A 22479-nucleotide genomic window follows, 5' to 3' on the forward strand; every position below is an offset into this window, starting at 1 on the left:
GGACACGGGGCCCTTGGCAACGGCGGCCGTGTCCCCCGGGTGCCGGTTTCCTGGGCCCGGCGGTGCTCTCTTCACGCGGGGAGGGGGATCCCTGAGCTCTCTGGCAAGGCCAGAAGCCGGGGATCACACCTGAGCCGGGGGTGTCTGTGTCCCTGTGGGGTGGGTTCTGGTCCTTGCCCCCAGGTGCTGGGCCTCCCCAAATTTCCAACAGTGGCCGAGCCTGGTCGGGCCACGTTTACAACAACCCTTGTGGGCCCCCTTCTCCCTGGGGTGGCTGGCCCCTGTCTTGCACCTTTCTGGACCAACCATTGGCCTGGTGGGTGGCTGCCTGGAGCGCGGAGCAGGTCTCCCTTGGGGGGTCCTGGCTCGTACCTGGGGTTGGGGCGGGGGGATGCCCAGAACTCCTGGGTGGTGACGGGGTGCTCGTCTGGGGCTGTGGGCGCCCCTCTAGGGTGGGGCCCGGCGTTGGGTCCTCCAGGCGCTGCGGGGGGGCTGCTCTCCTGGTTAGGCTGGAGCGGCACTCTCTTTCCCCCCATGCCTCCCTGCTCTCTGGCTCTGGAGGGCTCGCGGCGGTCCTGCTGGCCCTGGCCTGGGTGGCGGATGCGATCGCCCGGGGGGCGGTTTTTCTCTACCTGCTGCCGTGTGGCGTTGGGGGCTTCTGGCTGCCGCTGCGGTGGGGGTCTTGGTGTGGGGGTGGCTGGTCACTCTCCCTCCTTCTTTTCACATTTCACCATCCATTTTAGAAGAACATGAACACTCACCTGAGCACAGGAGTTAGCTTGCACTAACAGTTTGCGTGATTGAATGAAATATTTCACATTAGTTGGTTTAAAGTCACAAGTGTGCATGTGTGAACATTATCTGTATTGCTGACATGTTGACTTGTGGACATTTGTGCAGCTAACAGGTGTGTTTATAACATTTGAGTGTGTGTGGACAGCCCCAGCTCTTTTGAGATTTGTATTACATCTGAACCTTACCGTAATGATAAACACCCAGCAGCTTGTTGCTCTATGCCGCTTCATGGTTTTACCCCCCCCCCCCCCTCCTACGATCACCCTCCTATTCCCCCCTCTCTAACCTCCCTCTCTCTTCTCCCCTCCTTTCCTTTTCCGTCCGGTCCAACACAAAAGATTTTCAAAAACAATCAGAATGAATACAGTTTGGCCTCGATTACAATAGGGGTTTATTCAGACATACCTCTGGTTTGTCTGAAGATTCATAACCCCTCTTGTTAAAGTAAAATATGTCCAACACAAGAGGCCCTCAGCTCTCATCTGTCTGCCTAACTGTTGGACAGGACAAGTTAAAAAAAAAATTTAAGTAATGTTAATATCTCCCCCCACAATAATTGCGGAGTTAGGATATTTTTGAAGCCATTTTTTCAATGTACTCTCAATTATAAGAAATAGTTGTTTATTTTCTGTGTTCAAGTTGTAGCCGTATATATTGAAAATAATTATATTATTATTGTAATCGATAACTTGCCCGACAAAGTACCCTTTAGCATCAGATTCTGTATGCAGAATATTCCCGTTATATTTACGTTTCAGGGTTAAGATACCTGCTGATTTTTCAGAGTAATGAGAAAACCATATATCACCCCCCCCCCCCACTGTGTTTCCATAAATTTAGATCAGAACAAACAGAATGATATTCCTGACAAAATCAAAGATCTGCATTCAGCTGCTTAAGAAATAAAAATATAGCTTTTCGTTTGATGTTACTTCTTAACCCGCTGGCGTTGAGGGAAACAAAAGACAATGAAATATTTAGAACAAGAAAAAATACACTCAAACACTAAGAAAAAGAAACGTGTTCTCTGAGCTTAACCTGCACATTAGTAAATGTGTCAAACACAATAGCTCAACAATATTTTGTGAATCCTGAAGGTATTCAAAACATTTCCGAAAGAGGAAAAACTGAACTAAGCCCACATCAATATAGTCTGGTTTGATGTTTTCCAAGTGGGCATCGGTAAGTTAGAAGTTCAGTCAGATCCTTCCTGTTTTCATTTTAGTGATTTGGCAACAATGTCAGAGTATCACATAACCATCAGTGACCTGATTACTTGACTTCTATAGGGGTAGGATTCCTATTCCCTTTCAACTAATCAAACAATATGACAATCATTCGATTAATTTAATGTGATTATATGTAGGTATTGTACAGGTGAAAATATGTCCAATTATGAGTAAAATCAATTATAATCAGTTTGTCAGACTGAAGGTTTCGGTGGAGAGACTCCTCTGTCCACAGAAACGTCCTCCAGTTCTACCCAGACTGTTCCCTGAAAACTGGCACCTGGCATGTAGCGGCAATCTGGACAATAAAGCACAAAATGATTTTCTGTTTTTGAAAGAGAGAGGTTGGCCTTTCAGGTAGGTCTGTATCACTTTTTAAAGACACGTCTGGACAAAATCAATATGGCACAAATGGGAAGAAGATGGTTCTGAACAGGTCTGACACACAGCTGAACCTTCTATGTGCTGCAGTCCATTTGAAACATTGAGACAACTGATTACTGAGAGATCTCTGATTCCCTGTCTGCATGCTCACACTATAATGGCTATAAAACTAACTTAAGACTAAATTCAATGAAACGACTGTTGGTAAAATGTCCTGTGGACCCCAAAATCAACAAAAACCAACATACTGTGGTTAGTTGTGTGTGTTGGGGCTGGGGTTTCTAATTCAATACTGACTTCTAGTGGCGACAAAACTGTACAGCCCCCCCCCCACACACACACACAGAGGCTTGGTCAAGAATGGCGTTTCTTAACAGAAAAAAGAAAACAAAGTGTGAAATCCTTCACATGTTCCTAGTATTTCAAATGTTAGGAACGCTTGAAGGATTTCAGCTTTACATAAAGAACCATCACAAAGTGTTTTACAGTGCATAGCGCTGTAAAACACTTTACTTTGGATTGTGAAGTCTTGGTTTTTTGTTCTCTAAATGTCAAATGCTAAAGCTTTTATCGAGTTTAAAGATATTTTTTCAGGGAAACAAGAAAAACATTAATTCATTGATCATGAATGAATAATAAAAACATACTCAAGGTCAAACTTTAGCTTTCAGGTACTTCATCTTTACTGAGGGTAACCTAATTATTTAATAACATTAGGAAAAAATGTTGTCTTCCCTTATTCATAAGTTAAAATCTGTTCTTCATTTAACAAATTTATAACATTTTTGTGAAAGTCCTCTTTTTTTTCATTTCAAAACCTCCTAAATGTTACAGAGACAAACAAATCAAGAAGCAGGTCCTACTTATTTAATTTTTGATAGAAGCTCATTGACATGTTACCCTTTAAAAACTGATTAGAGCACCGCCTCTCTTCATTCGTTTTCTGTGCAGCTTTTCTTGATCAGAAAAAGAAATGAGGTTCCACAGATCAATAACTAAATTAACTTATCACTAAAGGATCTGGGGGCAGCCATGATGATGCCTGGTTTCTACTTCTCAAAGGTAAACTGGAAGAGAGCAAAGAAAGAGCAGAAAGCCTCCATCGAGATTTGGCATTTTTCAAATACAAAAATACATGGATGCATTTCCAGAAACATTTTAAAACAATTTTTCAAAACATGAATGAAACAAAAGTGAGAAAACAAGGATTTCTCTTTTGTTTTGGCACTTTAATGTTGACTTCAACAGCTAGAAACAGGATTGTGAGACCAAACACGTTCAGTACATCAACAGCATCTGTGCAGACCTGCAGTCTGACTAGAAATGGGGCTAAAAAAGTTAAATGGAAGAAAAAATGCAAAAGTTCACCAAATTTCCACAATAAAATCACTGCAGTGACATTTTCTGCAATCAGTAAAATACAGACAATACCATTTATTAAGAGGTAAAAAAGAATGCTAAGCAGGTTGCAGCTGAACATGAGTTGGGCTTTTTCCTTGTTTTATAGATTTCAAAGTAAAAACATGACAGCAAACTTCATAAATGATAATTCCACAGATTAGGTCACATTGCTTTTAGCATCAACATTTTTGGCATAAAAAATGTGTCACCTGGGGGTGTAACTCTGCTGCAGGAACCATTTTAACATGTCCACAGAGAACACATGTGCAAACACGTGACAGCCCCCATACTACGATTAAACACTTTTATACCTTGAGGAAAACTGACAGAATGATGGATCCACTAACTGCTCCCATACTGGAAAATCTTATCTCAAGTCTTTAGCGTGCTTCTCTTTACGACCAGAACTTCAGACGCCTTGGGAGGCGGTAATGGTGGAAAAAGTCAGAGGTGGCTTTCAGTTTCACATTTATCCATTTTGTTTTGGAGAGGCCAGCTGGACAGAACCAGTTCACTGAGGTTCATGTTGCTCTCGTTGAGGCGACGCACTCTGTAAGTCTCGTAGTGCACATTGTGAGCCACATCCTTCAGGTCCTGCAGGTGAGACCTTCAAATGAAGCAGAAACATCAACACATGCAGCTTTCAGAACACAAACAGCTTCACTGGTTCATCAGCTTCAACCCCACAGCTGACTACAAGACTTGATCAGGGAAAAGTTCTGCTAAAGGTTCAGCATCAGGCTCAGATTTCAGACAGGTCTTTGCTCAGTGTAACTTTGGTTTCTGTTCTGAAAGAGCAACATGCAGACAAGAACATGTGACATTCTTTTGATCAGTACAGATGTTTTCTGTGTTTTGTGTGTCCATCCATTTGTCATTGGCGGCTTAAGCGACAAACACCCATACAGGTTCTGCGGGTGTTTGGGTTGTCCAGGCCCATAGAGGGTCGTAGAGAGGAGGGGCTTTATCTTATGAGGAGCATTGTTATGCGTGCAGTTATGCGTGCAGTTATGCGTGCAGTAATTGTATGGTGAAGTAAGTGTATGGTGAAGTATTTGTAAGGATAATGGAAGTTAGGGGGAGGCCGTTGCATGGCACCCTTTATACAGAACTCCAGTCATTAGTGAGATGTGCGCACTGGCTCCTTACTGGCACACAGTCAGTGACATCCTGTAATGTCATTTGCAGGTGAGTGTAATCCAGTACTGATCGTTGCTTGACTGTTTGCTCTTGTTTGGCATCAGCCTGATTACTATAACTTAACTTAATTGTTATCTGGTTTAATATTCACATTTAGCATCTTTAGTATACTAGTGAATACACTACTGCAGGGGTGGCTAAACCTGGTCCTCAAAAGCCTCAACCCTGCCTGTTTTCCAGCTCTCCCTCACCAGCTTGCTGTTGAGTAGCTGACTCAAGTGATTTCACATCCTGATTGACAGAACACACCTGATTTAGGTTATCAGCATCAAGCAGTCCAGGGAGAGCTGGAAAACGGGCAGGGTTAAGGCTTTTGAGGACCAGGGTTGGCCACCCCTGCACTACTGTGTCAACTGCTTGCTGTCCATTTTTCTTAGTTTGCAAAGTAAACCGCTTCTTCTCAGCTAAAACACCACTAGCCTTAGCTCAGGACTTAGCATGGCTTCCACTTCTTCTGCTTTCACCCCCCTTTCCTGCCCCATGTGCCATATGTTTAGTGAGGATCCTGCCTCCTTTAGTGAAGATAGTGGTAGATGTGTTAAGTGTAGTCTTGTGTTAGACTTGGAGGCTAGGCTAGGCTAGAGCAGTTAGAAGCTCCGCACAGTGGAAGCTAAGCCGACTAGCCAGGTCGTTACTCGTACCGCGCTGCCAGGGCTAACCCAGTTAGCACCCCAGCGGAATAGACTAGTTGACAACCAAGAACAGTTTGGTGGACTACTCGAGAGACAGTTGACAGCTCGGAAGGACAGCATCCAAGACAGTATGGGTTAGCACCCCAGCCTGTGGTCTTTCGTGAGAGAGAACCCAAACAAGCTACTGAAAGCCCTATAGAGTGATACCCCCAGGAGATCCCGAGAGGGGGGGAGGATGAGATCTCCATTCAGATGAACCTAAGGTTAAAAACTCATGCAAACGGACAAAGGATGAACGTGATTTGTACAGTCCCTGACAAAAGTCTTGTCGCTCATCCATTTTGTAGAAACAAAAGCGTATAACCTCACTTTTAATGAATCCGTTGGTTTTAGAAATGTCTCATATGAAAGCTAAAACCCTCCCAAATTATATTCAATATACTAAAATAAAATTGCTTCACTGAAGAAAGATTGATCATTTAATGAACATAGAAAGGTCACATTTTGGCAATACAAAAGTTTTCTCGCATTGTCATCTGATGCACCCAATCCTAGATTACAGCCTCACCTGTGATCAATTACTGATCAATCAATTAGTGGGTGTGTAATTCACCCTGAGACCAAAGCGTTGATTATCAAGAGGCTGAAGACCAGATCCACTGCTGAGGTGGCTGACACCTTCAATGTGTCTCTGCGTCAAGTACAAAGAATAAGAAAAAGATTTGAAGAGACTGGAGATTTTTGAGGTTTTTGACAAGCCCAGGTCCGGCAGACCCCGCAAGACACATGCTCGGGAGGACCGTTTGTTGGTTGGAAAATCCAAGGCCAGCCCCTTTTCCACTGCAGCAGAGCTCCACCAGGCCTGGTCACCTCAAGTCCCTGTGTCAACCAGAACAGTTTGTAGAATTCTGTCTCAAAATGGCCTCCATGGTCGAATCAGTGCCCAGAAACCAGCAATAAACAAAAGGCAATTGACAAAACGTGTGGCATTTGCCAAGGCCCACAGCCTGCTAAAAGGATGGAAGCTGGAAAAGTAGCAGAAGGTGGATTTCTCAGATGAGTCTTCAGTTGTATTACATCACAGCCGCCGCAAATATTGCAGGAGACCAAATGGAGCCCGCATGGACCCAAGATTCACCCAGAAAACAGTTAAGTTTGGTGGCGGAAAAATCATGGTCTGGGGTTACATCCAGTATGGGGGTGTGCCAAACATTTGCAGGGTGGAAGGCAATATCAATAGCCTAAAATATCAAGAAGTATTAGCTACCTCTTACATTCCCAACCATAAAAGTGGTCAAATTCTGCAGCAGGATGGTGCTCCATCGCATACTTCCATCTCGACCTCAAAGTTCCTCAAGGCAAAGAAGATCAAGGTGCTCCAGGACTGGCCAGACCAGTCACCAGACATGAACATCATTGAGCATGTCTGGGGTAGAATGAAAGAGGAAGCATGGAAGACCAAACCAAAGAATCTTGATGAACTGAAACCAAAGAATCTTGATGAGGCATGGAAGACTGCTTTCTTTGCTATTCCTGATGACTTCATCGATAAATTGTATGAATCTTTGTCAAACCGCATGGATGCTGTCCTTGAAGCTCATGGAAGTCTGCAAGATATTAAATATGGATCTCACAGTAGCACTACTTAATTCACTGATGTTATGCAACATATTTTTGTTTTTGAAGTAAATTATTTGTTAAATTTTCTCATTACTCTGTAGGCGACAAAACTTTTGTCTTGCCAAATTGTGACCTTTCTGTGTTCATTAAATGATCAATCTTTCTTCAGTGAAGCAATTTTATTTTAGTATATTGAACATAATTTGGGAGGGTTTTAGCTTTCATATGAGACATTTCTAAAACCAATGGATTCATTAAAAGTGAGGTTATACGCTTTTGTTTCTACAAAATGGATAAGGGACAAGACTTTTGTTAGGGACTGTATTTGCGGAAAGCTGTGCAAGAATCATCATGGCCTTAAGGCCAGAATGAAATGCTTGGAGCGGGAAAGCGAGGTGCAACGCACAGGTCTTGAACCTGGTGAGACGCAGGAGGAGCCTGGCCAGGAAGCAACACACAGAGCCCAGTCCTTCCATGTACCAAGCCTCCCAAACCCCGCAGAGTAGTTCCGCAGCAGTAGATTAAGGTGCCCCCAATCCAGTAAACGGAGTGAGTGGCTGCAGTTTGATAAGGACGTGTTCAACATCATCCAAGCCGCAGCCAAAGGAGATGCTGAGAGCCGACTCCAAACGATGACTACCATTATTTTCAGCTATGCTACACTAGTGTAGTTACACAACTCATCAGAGAGGCCCATGAGAACAAAGGTGACCTAGCTGTTTTGTGGTTGGACCTCGCTAACGCCTATGGGTCTATTCCACACAAGCTGGTCGAGCTCTCCTTACACCTCCATAATGTTCCCAGTAAGATCAAGGACCTGATCTTGGATTACTACAATAATTTCAGGATGCGGGTCACTTCTGGGTCAGGGACATCAGACTGGCATCGCATTGGGAAAGGAATAATTACAGGCTGTACTATCTCTGTTATCCTTTTCACTCTTGCCATGAACATGATGGTTAAGGCAGCTGAGGTGGAATACAGAGGGCCCCTAACCAAGACAGGTGTACGACAGCCCCCTAAAAGAGCCTATATGGATGACCTTAACATCACAACGTCATTGGTCCCAGGGAGCAGGTGGATCTTACAAGGACTTGAGAGACTCATCACCTGGACAAGGATGAGATTTAAGCCTTCAAAGCCAAGGTCCATGGTGCTGAAGAGGGGGAAAGTGGTTTACAAATTCTGTTTTTCCATCTCAGGGACGGTCATCCCAACCGTCACAGAACAACCGGTTAAGAGTTTGGGGACGTTTTTCGACTCCAGCCGGAAAAACTCTGCTGCCATCCAAAAGTCCAACAAAGAACTTGGAGTATGGCTCACTAAGGCTGACAAGTCTGGTCTGCCGGGTAGATTTAAAGCTTGGATCTACCAGCATTCCATCCTGCCCAGAGTCTTGTAGCCCTTGCTGTTCTATGCAGTCCCAGTGACAACAGCAGAGTCCCTAGAAAGGAATATCAGTGGCTTTCTTCGGAGGTGGCTGGGCCTTCCGCATAGTCTTACCAATGCGGCGTTGTATATGAAAAGTAATGTCCTACAATTGCCCTTCAGTGGCCTCACAGAAGAATTTATGGTGGTATGCACCAGGGAAGTCCTACAGTATAAGGACTCCAGAGATGGCAAGGTTTCAGTAGCCGGTACTGAAGAGAGGACAGGAAGAAAATGGAATGCTGGAAAAGCAGTGGAGGAGGCAGAATCACGCCTGAGACAAAAGGCACTGGTCGGCACTGTGGCGACAGGCAGAGCGGGTTTGGGCTACTTCCCAAAGACTCTGGTCAGCCAGGCCCATGGCAAGGACAGACACCGTCTACTCCAGGAAGAGGTCCGTGAAGTCGTGGAGGAAGAGCGAGTAAGCAGGGCAACGGGATTTCGGCAGCAGGGAGCATGGACTAGGTGGGAGAGTACACTGCAGTGCAGGATTACCTGGGCAGACATCTTGCAGGCAGACTTCCATCGGGTCAGTCTGCTGGTACAAGCTGTCTATGATGCCCTGCCAAGCCCAGCAAACCTCCATGTCTGGGGGAAGAGCAAAACACCATCCTGCCTTCTTTGCTCTGGAAGAGGCTCTTCAGAACATCTCCTTAGCAGCCGCCCTAGGGCTTTGGCTGATGGCCGCTACCGCTGGCGCCACGACCAGGTGCTTAGAGCACTTGCTAAGAGTTCAGCCTCAGCCATTAAAACCAGGAAAAATCATCGTGCTCCAAAGCAGGCAGTCTCCTTCATCAAAGCTGGAGAGAAACCTCAGGCGCAGCCACAATTAACAACAGGCCTCCTCCACAAAGCTTCGGACTGGCAGCTGCAGGTCGACCTAAGAAAACAGCTAAGGTTCCTTCAGCACATTGTAAGTACAAATCTCCGCCCAGACATGATAGTAATCTCTGAGGTTTCAAAACATCTGATCATGCTGGAACTTACAGTGCCCTGGGGAGAGCGTATGGAGGAAGCACATGAGAGGAAACATGCTAAGTACCAGGAACTGGTTGAGGGGTGCAGGGAGAGAGGCTGGAAAATCTTCTATGAGCCTGTAAAAGTTGGCTGTAGAGGCTTTGCGGGACGTTCGCTTTGCAAAGTCCTCTGCCGATTAGGCATTACGAGGGAGGCCAAGAAGAGATGAGGGTGAGCTATTCCCAGTACTAGTCGTGTCTGACTGCTGTCCTCTTGTTTGGCATTAGCCTGACTACTATTTCTTACTCTAAGGGTTATCTGGGTTGATATTCACATCTAGTACCTTTTATTAGCGAATACACCACTGTTAAACCGCTTGCTGTTCACTTTCTATTTTTGCTAAATAAACCACTTCTCTTTACCTAAACACCGCTAGCCTTAGCTTAGAACCTAGCATGGCCACCACTCTTTCCGCCTCTCCTCCTCTCTCCTGCCCCATGTGCCATATGTTTAGTGATGATCCTGCCTCCTTTAGTGAAGATAGCGGTAGGTGTGTTAAGTGTAGTCTTGTGTAAGACTTGGAGGCCAGGCTGGAGCAGTTAGAAGCGCGGCTCCGCACAGTGGAAGCTAAGCCGGCTAGCCAGGTCGTTACTCGTAGCGCGGGCCGCGCTACCAGGGCTAACTTAGTTAGCACCCCAGCGCCCTCCCAACAGCCGGGAGACAGTCAGGGGTTTGCACCGGTTGGGAGGAAACATAGTGCTAAACGCAAAAACTTAGAGCACCCTAGACTCCACGTTAGTAATAGGTTCTCCCCCCTCAACGACACACCCGCTGAACACTCAACTCTGGTTATAGGCTCTTCTGAAGTTAGAAACGTGGAGCTCCCAGCGGCTACAGTCAGGTGTTATCCGGGGGCCAGAGTTAGTGACATCGAGGGGAACCTTAGGATGTTAGCTCAGAGGAAGTCCAGGTTCCGTCGAGTCGTGATTCACGCAGGCGGTAATGATGCCCGACGGAGACAATCAGAGGTGGTTAAGTTAAACTTAGCTTCGGTGTGTAAACTGGCTAAGACGATGTCCGACACTGTAATTTTCTCTGGTCCCCTGCCAAACTTAGTCAGTGATGAAATGTACAGCCGCTTTTCATCATTTAACCGCTGGCTTTCTAGATGGTGCCCAGAAAACGGCGTTGGTTTTGTGGATAACTGGAGTGCGTTTTGGGGGAAGCCCGGTCTCATGCGGAGAGACGGCGTCCATCCCACTCGGGACGGTGCCGCTCTTCTTTCTAGAAACATTTCTGCTAGCCTTAGTCTGTCAACCTGACAATCCAGAGACGAGACCCGGGCGCAGAGCAGCAGTGTAAAACGCTCCTCTGAGCCTCCCTTAGGGTTAGTGCCGGTGCAAAACCCATGCAGGGAAAGTCAAGCAGGTCCGAGCTTTAGCTTATGTGCTGAAAGACAAATGAAAGGAGCGCGTCATAGAAACCTTAAAGTGACAGACAGCAGTTCTCACAAGCAGAATTATGATGTAATTAAATGCAGTTTATTAAACATTCGATCCATTTCCTCCAAGTCCCTCTTAGTCAACGAGTTAATTACTGATAACAACCTCAGTCTTTTAGCCTTAACAGAAACTTGGCTCCAACAGGATGACTTTGTTAGATTGAATGAAGCAACCCCCCCCCACTTATGCTAACTATCAGACATCCAGGATTTCAGGGAAAGGAGGTGGTTTGGCAGTAATATCACAGTCTAGCTTACTTCTCAGCCCTAAAGTTAAAAATGCTTATAATTCATTTGAAAGCATCATATTGTCTTTAAGTCACCCAAACAGGAAAACTCGAAAACCTGTGTTACTCATAATTATTTATCGCCCCCCCGGCCCATATTCAGAATTTTTAACTGAGTTTTCTGACTTCCTATCGACTATTGTCTTACATTCTGATCAAATTATAATATTAGGGGATTTTAATATTCATGTTGATGACCCCAGTGACTGCCTAGGAAAGGCTTTTGCAGCTTTATTAGATGATGTTGGTTTCACCCAAAGTGTGAATGAACCCACTCACTGTCATAAGCACACCCTGGACCTTGTTCTAACCCATGGGATAGAGATCAACCAGCTGAGTGTCCTTCCTCTTAACCCCATCATTTCTGATCACTCTATGATTACCTTCCAGTTTACACTGGAACATCCTTCTGCACCAGTGAATAAGAAACAGCTTAGAAGAACCTTAACTGACCGTTCTGTGTCTGAGTTTAAACACACAGTTCAGCCAGTACTTAGTGATATTCTGAGAAAATACTCTGAGACCAGCTCCCATAGTATCAGTCCTAGTATAAATGACCACTTTGTTAATGATGCCTTACAAGCCCTCAGGAGTACACTCCATGTTGTTGCCCCCTTGAAACCTAAGTTCGTCAGACAAAACCGAGTAGCACCGTGGTTTAACGCTGAAACTCGTTCTCTTAAACAAGAAACCCGTAAGTTGGGAAGAGAATGGCGCCGCTCCGGTTCAGAGCAGTCTCTGGATATCTGGAAACATAGCCTATTAAATTATAAAAAAGCTCTGCGTAGAGCTAGAAGCCAGTACTATTCAACCTTAATATCAGAGAATGGAAATAATCCAAGATTTCTTTTTAGCACTATTGCTAAATTAACTCGCAGTCAGAGCTCAGTAGAACCACATGTTCCTGTTTCTCTCAGCTCTGATGATTTTCTTACATTTTTCGATAGTAAAATCTCAAATATTAGACATAAGTTAAATCAAGTTATTCCTACTATCAGCCCAGAACAGGCTGAAGCGGTAGAAATGGAGGCATCCATAGAAACCTCTGTAACATTAGACTGCTTCACTGCTGTGGATGAAGCGGAAATAACATCAATTATTACGTCCACCAAATCCTCAACTTGTCTGTTAGACCCAATTCCCACTAGACTTTTTAAAGAAACTTTTCCCCTAATTAATGATCCCATATTAACAATGATAAATGCCTCTCTGGAAACGGGTTACGTGCCACAGTCTTTTAAATATGCAGTTTTTAAACCTCTTATGAAAAAGCCCAGTTTGGATCCTAGCATCTTGGCCAACTATAGACCGATATCAAACCTGCCCTTTATTTCTAAAATCCTAGAAAGAGTTGTAGTTAAGCAGCTTTACTGCCACCTACAGGACAACAGCCACTTTGAAGACTTTCAGTCGGGGTTTAGACCCCACCACAGTACGGAAACTGCACTAGTTAGAGTCTCTAATGACTTGTTATTGGCCTCAGAAAAGGGACTACTTTCTATTCTGGTCCTATTGGACCTCAGTGCAGCCTTTGACACTATCGACCACGGTATTTTACTCCATAGACTAGAGCAGGAAACAGGGATCAGAGGATCTGCTCTCCAGTGGTTTAAATCCTATCTGTCCGATAGGTATCAGTTCGTTAATGTAAATGGACATTCCTCTCAGTGCACTCGAGTCAACTATGGAGACCCACAGGGCTCAGTCTTAGGACCCATCCTGTTTATGCTTTATATGCTACCCCTAGGAAACATAATCAGGAAAAACAGCATTAATTTTCATTGTTATGCCGACGATACGCAGTTGTATTTATCCATGAAACCTGACCAGAATGACAATATAGAGAAACTGAACGCCTGCATCAGAGACATCAAGACCTGGATGACAATTAATGACCTCCTCTTGAACCCAGAAAAAACTGAGGTCATTATACTAGGTCCTAAAAACCTCAGAGATGCTCTGTCTGCTCAGATAGTCTCCCTGGATGGCATAAGTATAGCCCCCATTTCCACAGTTAGAAACCTTGGGGTTTTATTTGACCAGGATTTATCATTTAAGGCTCACATATCTCAGGCGTGTAGAACTGCCTTTTTTCACCTGCGGAATATTGCTAAGATCAGAAATATACTTTCTAAGAGTGATGCTGAAAAACTCATCCATGCATTTGTTCCGTCGAGGCTGGATTACTGTAACTCCTTGTTAGCAGCGTGTCCTAAGAGTTCCTTAAGAAGTCTCCAGCTTGTTCAGAACGCAGCAGCTAGATTGTTAGCTGGAACTAGCAGAAGAGACCACATCACTCCTGTGTTAGTTTCACTTCACTGGATCCCAGTTGATTATAGAATCCAGTTCAAGATCCTCCTGTTAACCTATAAGGCCTTACATGGACTGGCCCCGTCCTATATTAAGGACCTCATAGTCCCTTACCATCCAATCAGAACACTTCACTCACTAAATGCAGGACTGCTTGTGGTTCCTAGAATTAGTAAAAGTACGGTTGGAGGTAGAGCGTTTAGCCACCAAGCCCCTGTTTGATGGAATAAACTCCCAGCTCATGTAAGAGAGGCCGACTCAGTTTCTACATTCAAAGTTAGACTTAAAACATTCCTCTGTGGACAGGATTATTGTCAGACTAGTTAGTATTCAGAGATTATTTAACTTAATGTTAACGTGTTTAAATTAAACTTAATAACTATTTCTTTTAAAAGGCTGCTAGAAGTTGAAGCTGGGGTAACTATGGTGCTCTGGGGTTCTGTCCTCTTTCCTTTTTTACTTCTACCCTTCCTCTCCTCTATTCTTGACCATAATTCATCATTTAGTTCTCCATGCCTCTGCCTGGTACAGTGCGATTCATGTATATTCCCTCTTTTCCTCTCCCCTCCTGGGGAGTGGGAGTGCTTCCAGACTCCAGTTGGTTCATCCGTGCTCCAGTTCCTGACCGTTTACCTCGCCTTTGCTCGCGCTCCTACACCTGGCTGTGGATCCTGCCTCTGGCTCATCTCTGGCTCGTCTCTGCTCTGTACCTGACCGAGTACCTCGTCTCTGCTCCTGCTCCTACACCTGGCTGTGGTTCCTGTCTCCGGCTCGACTCGCGCCCCTGACTGTCCCCCCAACCACGGCTGGATGAAGCTCATCTGCTGGACTTTAAATGTGTAGTTGTAGATTTAGATAAGTAAATTCTTCTCTTTGAGTTCTGGTAAATCGGCTGTCCGTCCTGGGGGAGGATCCCTCCTTCATGTGGGCACCCCTGAGGTTTCTTCGTTTTTCCGGAATCCGTTTTTTTGGGCGTTTTTCCTTACCGCAAGGGGGGTCTAAGGGCAGGGATGTCCAGTATAGCTTAGTCAGTTTGTTAGTTCATTTTAGTATTTTCCTATTGAACTCTTTGTATTCATGATCCTTTTGAGTTCATGTTTCACTTCGAAGCCCATCGAGACGACTGTTGTTGTGATTTTGGGCTATACAAATAAAATTGAATTGAATTGAAAATTGAAGAGGGCCATTCAAAGCGAAGCCACAGAGAAGGCTACGAGGTGGCTGTGGATTAAGAGGGCTGATCTGTGGTCAGCTACTGGGACGCAAGTTGGGGTCTAATCAACCCCAGCTGGGTCGCCTGGGTGAGGGTGTATGATGTTGTGAGACCCGAAACACCCCATGATCTCAGGATACATCACTGATGATGCGTCCCAGCGCATCCATGAGATGTTTCATGCATAAGGCTGCACGCAAGGGACATGCAAGGAGCATATTTCACTTGAACAGGGCTAACGGACTTCCAGTGCAGTGCACAAGGTTCAAGGGGTCAAAACAAGGAAAACTCTGAGTGGGTTTAAAAAGTGAGTGGATGTTTCTCTGTTTGTATTATGATGTCATTCAATCAGTTAACTGTCAAAGGTACAAAGTTCAACTCTGACAATCATGATGCTTAAAGCTATTCCTGAGATTAGCTTCACAGTGGAGAAATCAGAAACTAGGGAGAAGCATCCAAAAAGCCTAATCGCTGGCAGACTGTCACCTACAGGTCTAGGGGTGCAAAAAAGAGACGTAAATCGACAAAAGTTTCCATTTTCATAAGATCTGCAGGAACTGAGGCAGAATCCAGCTGAGTGACTGCAGAATGGAGCAGAAAGTCCTGCTCCCATTTGAAGATCTCACCTGATGAGCAAATCCCTCAGGTTGGCAAACTCACAGTGGGCCACGTTTTCCACTGCAGACAGAAAAAAAAGCTTTTATACGATGAAACAAACAGAACTTTTTGTTCAGACAATACAAAGTGTGCGACTGCAGAATATGGAAGAATTCTCTGAATCTATGTGGTCTGTGACAGTCAAGAGTACATCAGTTCAGGAAAAATCATGTTTCTATAGAAGGAAATGTAGCTTTTATTGAAAAGGTTGATGTTTTTCCCCCAGAATTCGGGAATACCCTTCGGACTTACTATTTCAGCTGAATGCTCAGAGCAGAGCTCACCTTCAATGATCCCCCACTTTGTCTTCCGGCCAAGCACCTTGTGTCCATTCACCTGGTGCTCTTTGTCAGTTCCCACCACAGCGAAGGGAATGCTGTCCTGCATAGAGAAAAGAGCAGGTCTGACTGAACTTAACCATTCTGTGGATGGGCTTCCCCCTGTGAGCTGGATGGGGGTCGCTCAGCATAAGTCACATTTCATACCCTGATTCGGTCATTGAGGATGCGGTCCTCTGGATCCTCATCCAGCTCTCTCTGGGGGTAAACATGGATGCCATTGGCTTCCAGATCCTGTCTTATCTGAAAGATTGATTGGAGAAGGTTTTTCATTTCTGATTTCTCCAAGAAAGAAAGTGCTGAAAAACGTTTTACACATATTCCACATCATCAGCAGGTACAAACCACGTGATCTTTGGTCTACGTTATCCAATGAGGCAAAAAAGAATTCCGTTAGCCACCAATTGTGCAAGTTCTCCTTCTTAAAAAGATGAGGGAGGCCTGTAATTTTCATCATAGGTATAACTCAACTATGAAGGACAAAATGAGAAAAACAATTCAGAAAATCACATTGTGTGATTTTTAAAGAATTTCTTTGTAAATTATTTTGTCTCTAATAGTTGAGGTTTACTTATGATGAAAATTACAGGTCTCTCATCTTTTTAAGAGGGAGAACTTGCACAATTGTTGGCTGACTGAATACTTTTTTGTCACACTGTAAATACAGAGGGTCATTGTGACAGTCTATCATTTTCAAGGCCAACTTTACCAACTTTGCATCTGGGACAGATGCTGCACCATAAACATCCCTGCCGTTGTTTTCTGTCTCAGTGCTGAACACACTGATGCCATTTAGCTCTTTCTTCTTCATCCTCAGCATTGCAGCTATGATGCTAACCCTCTCTTTGAACTCCTGCCGCTCCTCCAAAGTCAGGGTGTCTGCTTTGGCGATGACTGGCACGATGCTCACAATTTTACCCAGCCTTTTCATGAATTCAACGTCGATGGGGCGTAAACTGGAAACAGCAAAGTAGCAACTGATTAGTAAGTTACACAAAAACGCCTTGTAAAAAATGAAAACCTTTTTCAGGCTCAGGTTGGTCAATAAAACCTAGAAGGTTAACATGGATACATGTCCTAGATGTGCTCGTGAGGTCTGGGAGACACCTATGGTTATAAATGTAAGCTTTTGTTATTTAGGTTTCTACAAAACCTTTGTTTCATACTTTCAGCCCCCCTTGTCCAGGGGGTCAAAAGTTTCCCACCACAACAAAGCCCTGACATAAGCAACCTGATTGAATTTCAAATCTAAACTCTATCGTGCATGATGAAACAACCTCTCATAAATTCCACTTAATTAATTTTCTATAATATTTTAAACAAAACAATTTTTAGGACATGCAGTATATGTGCAAATGTGAAAATCGGCCTTGCAGATGTAGTACACAACATTTTTCATTCAATCTTTCCGGAACTTTGGCTTACCAACCTGCAGCCTCAGGTAGATCTGGTGTGTGTGTGTGTGTGTGTGTTTGCGTAGGTGTGTTTGTGTTTCTGTGAATTGTCTTTGAACTTTTTTAGTGCATAAATGCTTAACATTAATATTAATAAATGAATAATATAGGGTAATATAAGGTACAGATCAGTGCCTTAAGAACTATCTGACAAACAGACCATCATTTGTTTGTGTGATCAGCAGCATTGGAGTACCATAGGGGACTGTACTCTGACCCTTCTTTTTCACAATGATCATCTCCGACTTTCAGTCAAGTCAGACAATAAAATCTCCAGAAAGACTCAGATTACAGATGATGGATTTATCAGAGATGGACAAAGGACTGAGAACAGAGAAATGGACGACCACTTTGTGTGCAGAAACGGAGATGATTGTGGTTTTTAGGAGGTGCAGTCAAACCCTATTTTCAAAGGAGAGAAGAAGATACATAGTGGAGGAGTAAGAAACACCTTTATGTTACCCTGGACCACAGACTGAACTAAAGACACAACGAAGATACTATTTTGTAAGATGGAATGAATCAGATTAAATTTCATGAAGAAACTTTCATCCTTCTGCAGGAGATCTCCTCTGACCACAGCTACAACCACCTAGAGCAGGGGTCGGGACTGTTTATAGAAAAGAGTATAGAAAAGAGTTTATAGTAAAGAGCGATTCTAAATGTTCTCCTTAAAAACTGTGCCATCACCAACTACAGTATACTGTGAACTCTAATACAAAAAAACATTAAAAACATTTTCAAATAGATCTGAAATAACATTTTAGTCACTAACAGCAGGTCAAATAGCTTTTCAAAACAGATTTGGGCATTAACAAAAAAAAATACTTTTAGAACAATATTGCACCAGGAAAAAGTTGAAATAGCGACTTGTCGCATTTCGGGCAGATACTCTGCAGAATTACAGGTTACTCCCCTAGGGCGGGTCAGTCAATTAACTCACCTGCTTAGCGTCCTATTTAAGTCAGGTGTACAATTGTTCATTCTCACTTACCTTCAGCGTTCATTCTTTGCCCCTCCCTCCTCCCCGGCTTCCACCTGTGGGCTCCGTTACGGGGGTTTTTGTTACCCGAAAGTGTAAGGAAAAAGAATTATCTCAAGAAATTGAACGGAGCCTTATGCCAAACCGAAGTTGTGAATCTAATTGTGAATGCCAACCAAAAGATGTGAAAATCTAAAGATGTTGTGAAATAAATATTCTTCTGCAAGAGTTGTCTGACTGAAATAGTATTGCACCTATGTTTGTTTGAAACCAAAAGTACTGCATTTAAGGTATGTCATACCTACAGCAATACAAAATACCATCAATATTTCTAAGAACTTCACAACCATTAACATGAAAAAAGTATAGTTTGGTTTTTTCCTGTTTTGTTACATTATGAGACAGAACCTGGGAGCTTCATAAGCTCATTGTGTGATGGTGCTTTTGTTGTATGTAATATGTATGTAATATGAAATGTTTTTACTTTTTTTTGTTTGTTTAATGATATTAATGTACATTTAGGGGTGTGACGATAACCGCATCACCATGGTGGTGGCCTCATCACTGCACTTTTTTTTTTTTGAACGTTTTTTTTTTTTTTTAAGTTCTGCATATGGAACTATAATAAACACATTCATCTTTGCTGATAATTTACTTTTTCTGCCAGTCCTGTGTTCAGACTTCAAGGGTGTTGTTGGACTAGTCTAGTCTGTTGTTGAGGTGAACATCCAAGTATCAAAAAGTGTCCACAATCTCAATGTCTGAACACTGGATGTTCACCGGTGAGTGTGATATGGGGGACCTCCTGAAGTCCAGAACCAGCTCACCATCTCATATATTTAACAAACTGAACTTCATAAATATCAGCCGCTGCAAGGCCAGAAATTGACCAACAAGACAGCTGTGAAGTCATAAATGTCTGCAGCTCATGGATCCCGTATGGCTTTTCCCACACACGCTCATGTTACATCCACAGACACTAACTTCCCACCACCTGCCATTTTACTGGCAGCAGTTTCAAAAATACAGAATCAATATTACAACGTTTTCATGTCACTATGGCAAACCTTTTTTTTCCTACAGTGCTAATTAATTTAAATCGCCCGTTGATGTAGGCAGATGTAGAAAAGTGGCAGTATTTATAAGGTATAGGTGGGCGGGGTAATAATGCCATAGGGGAAAAAGGATCATTGCGTGAAGAGATGATCACTCAAACAAGATTTTTTTTTCAGATTCAAAGGATACAAACGGACGACATATCAAGTGTGTATTGTTGAAACTCCCTCTACGGCCCTAGGTTGCACAACCCTGACTTAGAGAAACTTTGAAGAATCTGAAAATTGGGTTCATTCAGCTTCTAGTTTCCCTTGAGGTTATTTGAGAGTGTATTGAGACTGGAAAAGTATGTTGGTCCAGACAGAGTCTGCTTAATTGGTCCGGATCAAGTCCTGAACCTTGCGTCACCTGCAGACATTTCTGTTTTGAACCATAGCTTTTAAAGAAAACCACATGACTAAAGATCTCTTCACTCACTGGTCAGGAATTACGATGGTGGGGCAAAGCAACTACAGGCAGAAATTATGGAAGACCTGGTCTTTGCAGTCCTTGTCGGGATAGATCACCGATTCAAACTTTATATTTAACTGATCAATTCTGAACGTCTGTATCAACATCAAGTTCAATACATTTTACTTTAGTACGGTGGAGACGCGCTGCAGGACGGTTACAGAGGAGACGACAGCTAAGAAGGTACAGCGATGAGTGTTTATGATGTATAGATTGTCGGGTAAACAGTGAGAAGCAATGTGGATGAAAAAGTTGTTTTAATGAGCCTTCATCCATCCGATTAAATTTCAATGAGTTGCTGTGTCTTATTGTTGCTCCGCTACTCTGTTTACATCCCATAATTCCTGGCTACAGTGGCCATTTTGTTTCAGTTGTTCCGCTCCAAGGACGGATTGTATTCAGACTAAAGAAACTTAGAGCGAGCTGAAGCTCAGTCCAATTTGAAACGAACCCACACCACCTCGAAAGATGGGTCAAACAGCGGTTCCTGGTCCTGGACCAGCATCCGGATGGGTGCATTCAGACTGAAAATGTGTTCTGGTTCACTAAAAGAGAACCAGAGTCTCCAGTCTGAATACAGCCAAAGTTACCTGGATAAAACTTGAAGTAGAAAACGACTTACACTTATTGAGCATGTTTAATCACAGCATGCTTCATCTGCAGTTTTCTTTGGTAAACCACTGACTACACGTCAGCCAGGACTTCAGTCGTTTCTACCGACACTGACACCCACACCAAAAGTGAAAGTGTGGCCTGTTGACATCATCTAACCCCAGAACACATGATGCACGCAACCTCGGTCAAGCCCCCCCCCCCCCCCCCCCCCCCCACCCCCCCCACTCATCTGTGATGCAACTGAGCCATGAGTGTCATCCTCTGAACTCACACACAATTATAGCATATCCAGAGCTGAAAGTAAGCCGGTATGGCCCTGTTCCTGGTACCAATATAAGATATGGGTGTGGTACGCTGTGTCAGCTGGAAGGAGATCAGCTGTGTCTTTGGTCTTTGCTGGTTTTACACACATCCAAAAGCAGCTACTGTGAACATGGCAGCACTTTATCTCCTCATTTTAGCATCTCTGGGGTTTTTAGTGTCTTATCATCACTATGTATTGTGACATTGTGATTTACATCCCTCTCTCCTTTTATGTTATCCTCTAAATCTGTAATGCAGGATACGTTTGATTTGTTCACTCAATTCATAGTCAAGTAGGCAACACAATAAATGATTCCTAAAGTTTTCTGAACACAATTGTGATTGACAGTTCAAGATAAAACCCAATGCAATGGTAGAAGTGAAACATGCAGCAAAAAAAAAAAATGTATATTTGGAAAAAGTCATTGAAAAAAGAACAATGCAAGGAAGATTTTTCAGGAAGAAGATTGCAGGTGAGGATGAAGATGAGCAAGCTGGAATTAGTAGAGAAGAAGAAAATGAGAAAGGAGGAGGTGCATTTTCTGCATTTATCAAGTTCTTTAGAACAATAATCAATTCAAATATTTTTCCCACAAAGACTTGTCTACATTTTTATATACAGTCAAGATTTATTCTCAACAGCATTTAACTGTATAACTGCTGTAACCATTCATTTGAACATAATTCATATCATAATTTGTGGCTGATGATCCAATCCATAGTTAATTTTGGTTCATTTTGAACGATCCGATTGGATCTGGATCTCTGAACCTAAAGTGGATCCAGATCCTCTGCCCTAAAGTTGATCCAGATCCTCTGTCCTAAAGTGGATCCAGATCCTCTTCATCCAAACTTCCAGACAGAAATTCCTGCTCCTGAACAGTTTTCCAGATTCTTGGATTTCTTCCAGATCATCAAGTTAATGAAATCTGTGTCCAAACCAACAAGTAAACTAGAATGAATGTCAAATCCATTCACATGTTAGTTTCCTAAAGTTCACCTCTGTTGTTTTTCCACATCCAAAGAATCCAAAGGGAACATTCTTAGAACATTCTAGACACTGGATGGTCACATGACTTTATTCAAAGTCTGTCCACACATTGGACTGGAATGATGGACTGATCCGTGTTCATGACATCACATGTGTGATGTCCGCTGTGATTGGTCGGTTTTACCTTAGTTTAATAAACTTGATTCTATTAACAGCTTGCCTCAGACAGATTGGTTTGGTTAAATAAATCAATTTATTGTTTAATTGTTACACCCCTAATCAGTATTTACTGGTTTTAAAAGAATTGACGTTAACGTAATTTGATATAGTACCGGTATAAACAAAAATCTACTTTCACCCGAATAAACGGGAAAGGATTTAAAAAGAATGAGTAAAAAAAAAAAAAATTAACAGCTTTGACAGAAACAGCACTGAAGAACTAAGATCGGAGGAAAAACATCAAGTGTATATTATACATAAAGAAGGTCGAGTGTTACAGTAAAGTCATGTCTAACTAGAAGGCCTTTGTGCCCCAGTCAATCTGGGTTTGTGGGAGAGATATTTGTTTTGTAACTCCTGTTTTCCTTTTTGTGCATAGAGGAATGATGCTTTTCTA

The 22479-nt window shown here is 43.2% G+C and overlaps 1 protein-coding gene across 3 annotated transcripts in view; it reads right to left on the bottom strand.

The window, feature by feature from the left end:
- Positions 1-3253: 3253 nt before the first annotated feature.
- Positions 3254-22479, bottom strand: part of LOC101156875 (neuronal-specific septin-3) — a 74035-nt gene continuing 54809 nt past the window's right edge. For all 3 annotated transcript variants that reach the window (XM_011473071.3, XM_011473072.3, XM_004086435.4), the window contains 5 exons: positions 16791-16908; positions 16100-16195; positions 15899-15995; positions 15584-15635; positions 3254-4416 (listed from right to left, as the gene is read on the bottom strand). In XM_011473071.3, coding sequence (XP_011471373.1) covers positions 4254-4416; positions 15584-15635; positions 15899-15995; positions 16100-16195; positions 16791-16908 — 526 coding nt within the window. In that variant the 3' untranslated portion in view covers positions 3254-4253. The remainder of the gene's footprint in view (positions 4417-15583; positions 15636-15898; positions 15996-16099; positions 16196-16790; positions 16909-22479) is intronic.

This window comes from Oryzias latipes, chromosome 8, assembly GCF_002234675.1.
Source record: "Oryzias latipes chromosome 8, ASM223467v1".
NCBI lineage: Eukaryota > Metazoa > Chordata > Actinopteri > Beloniformes > Adrianichthyidae > Oryzias > Oryzias latipes.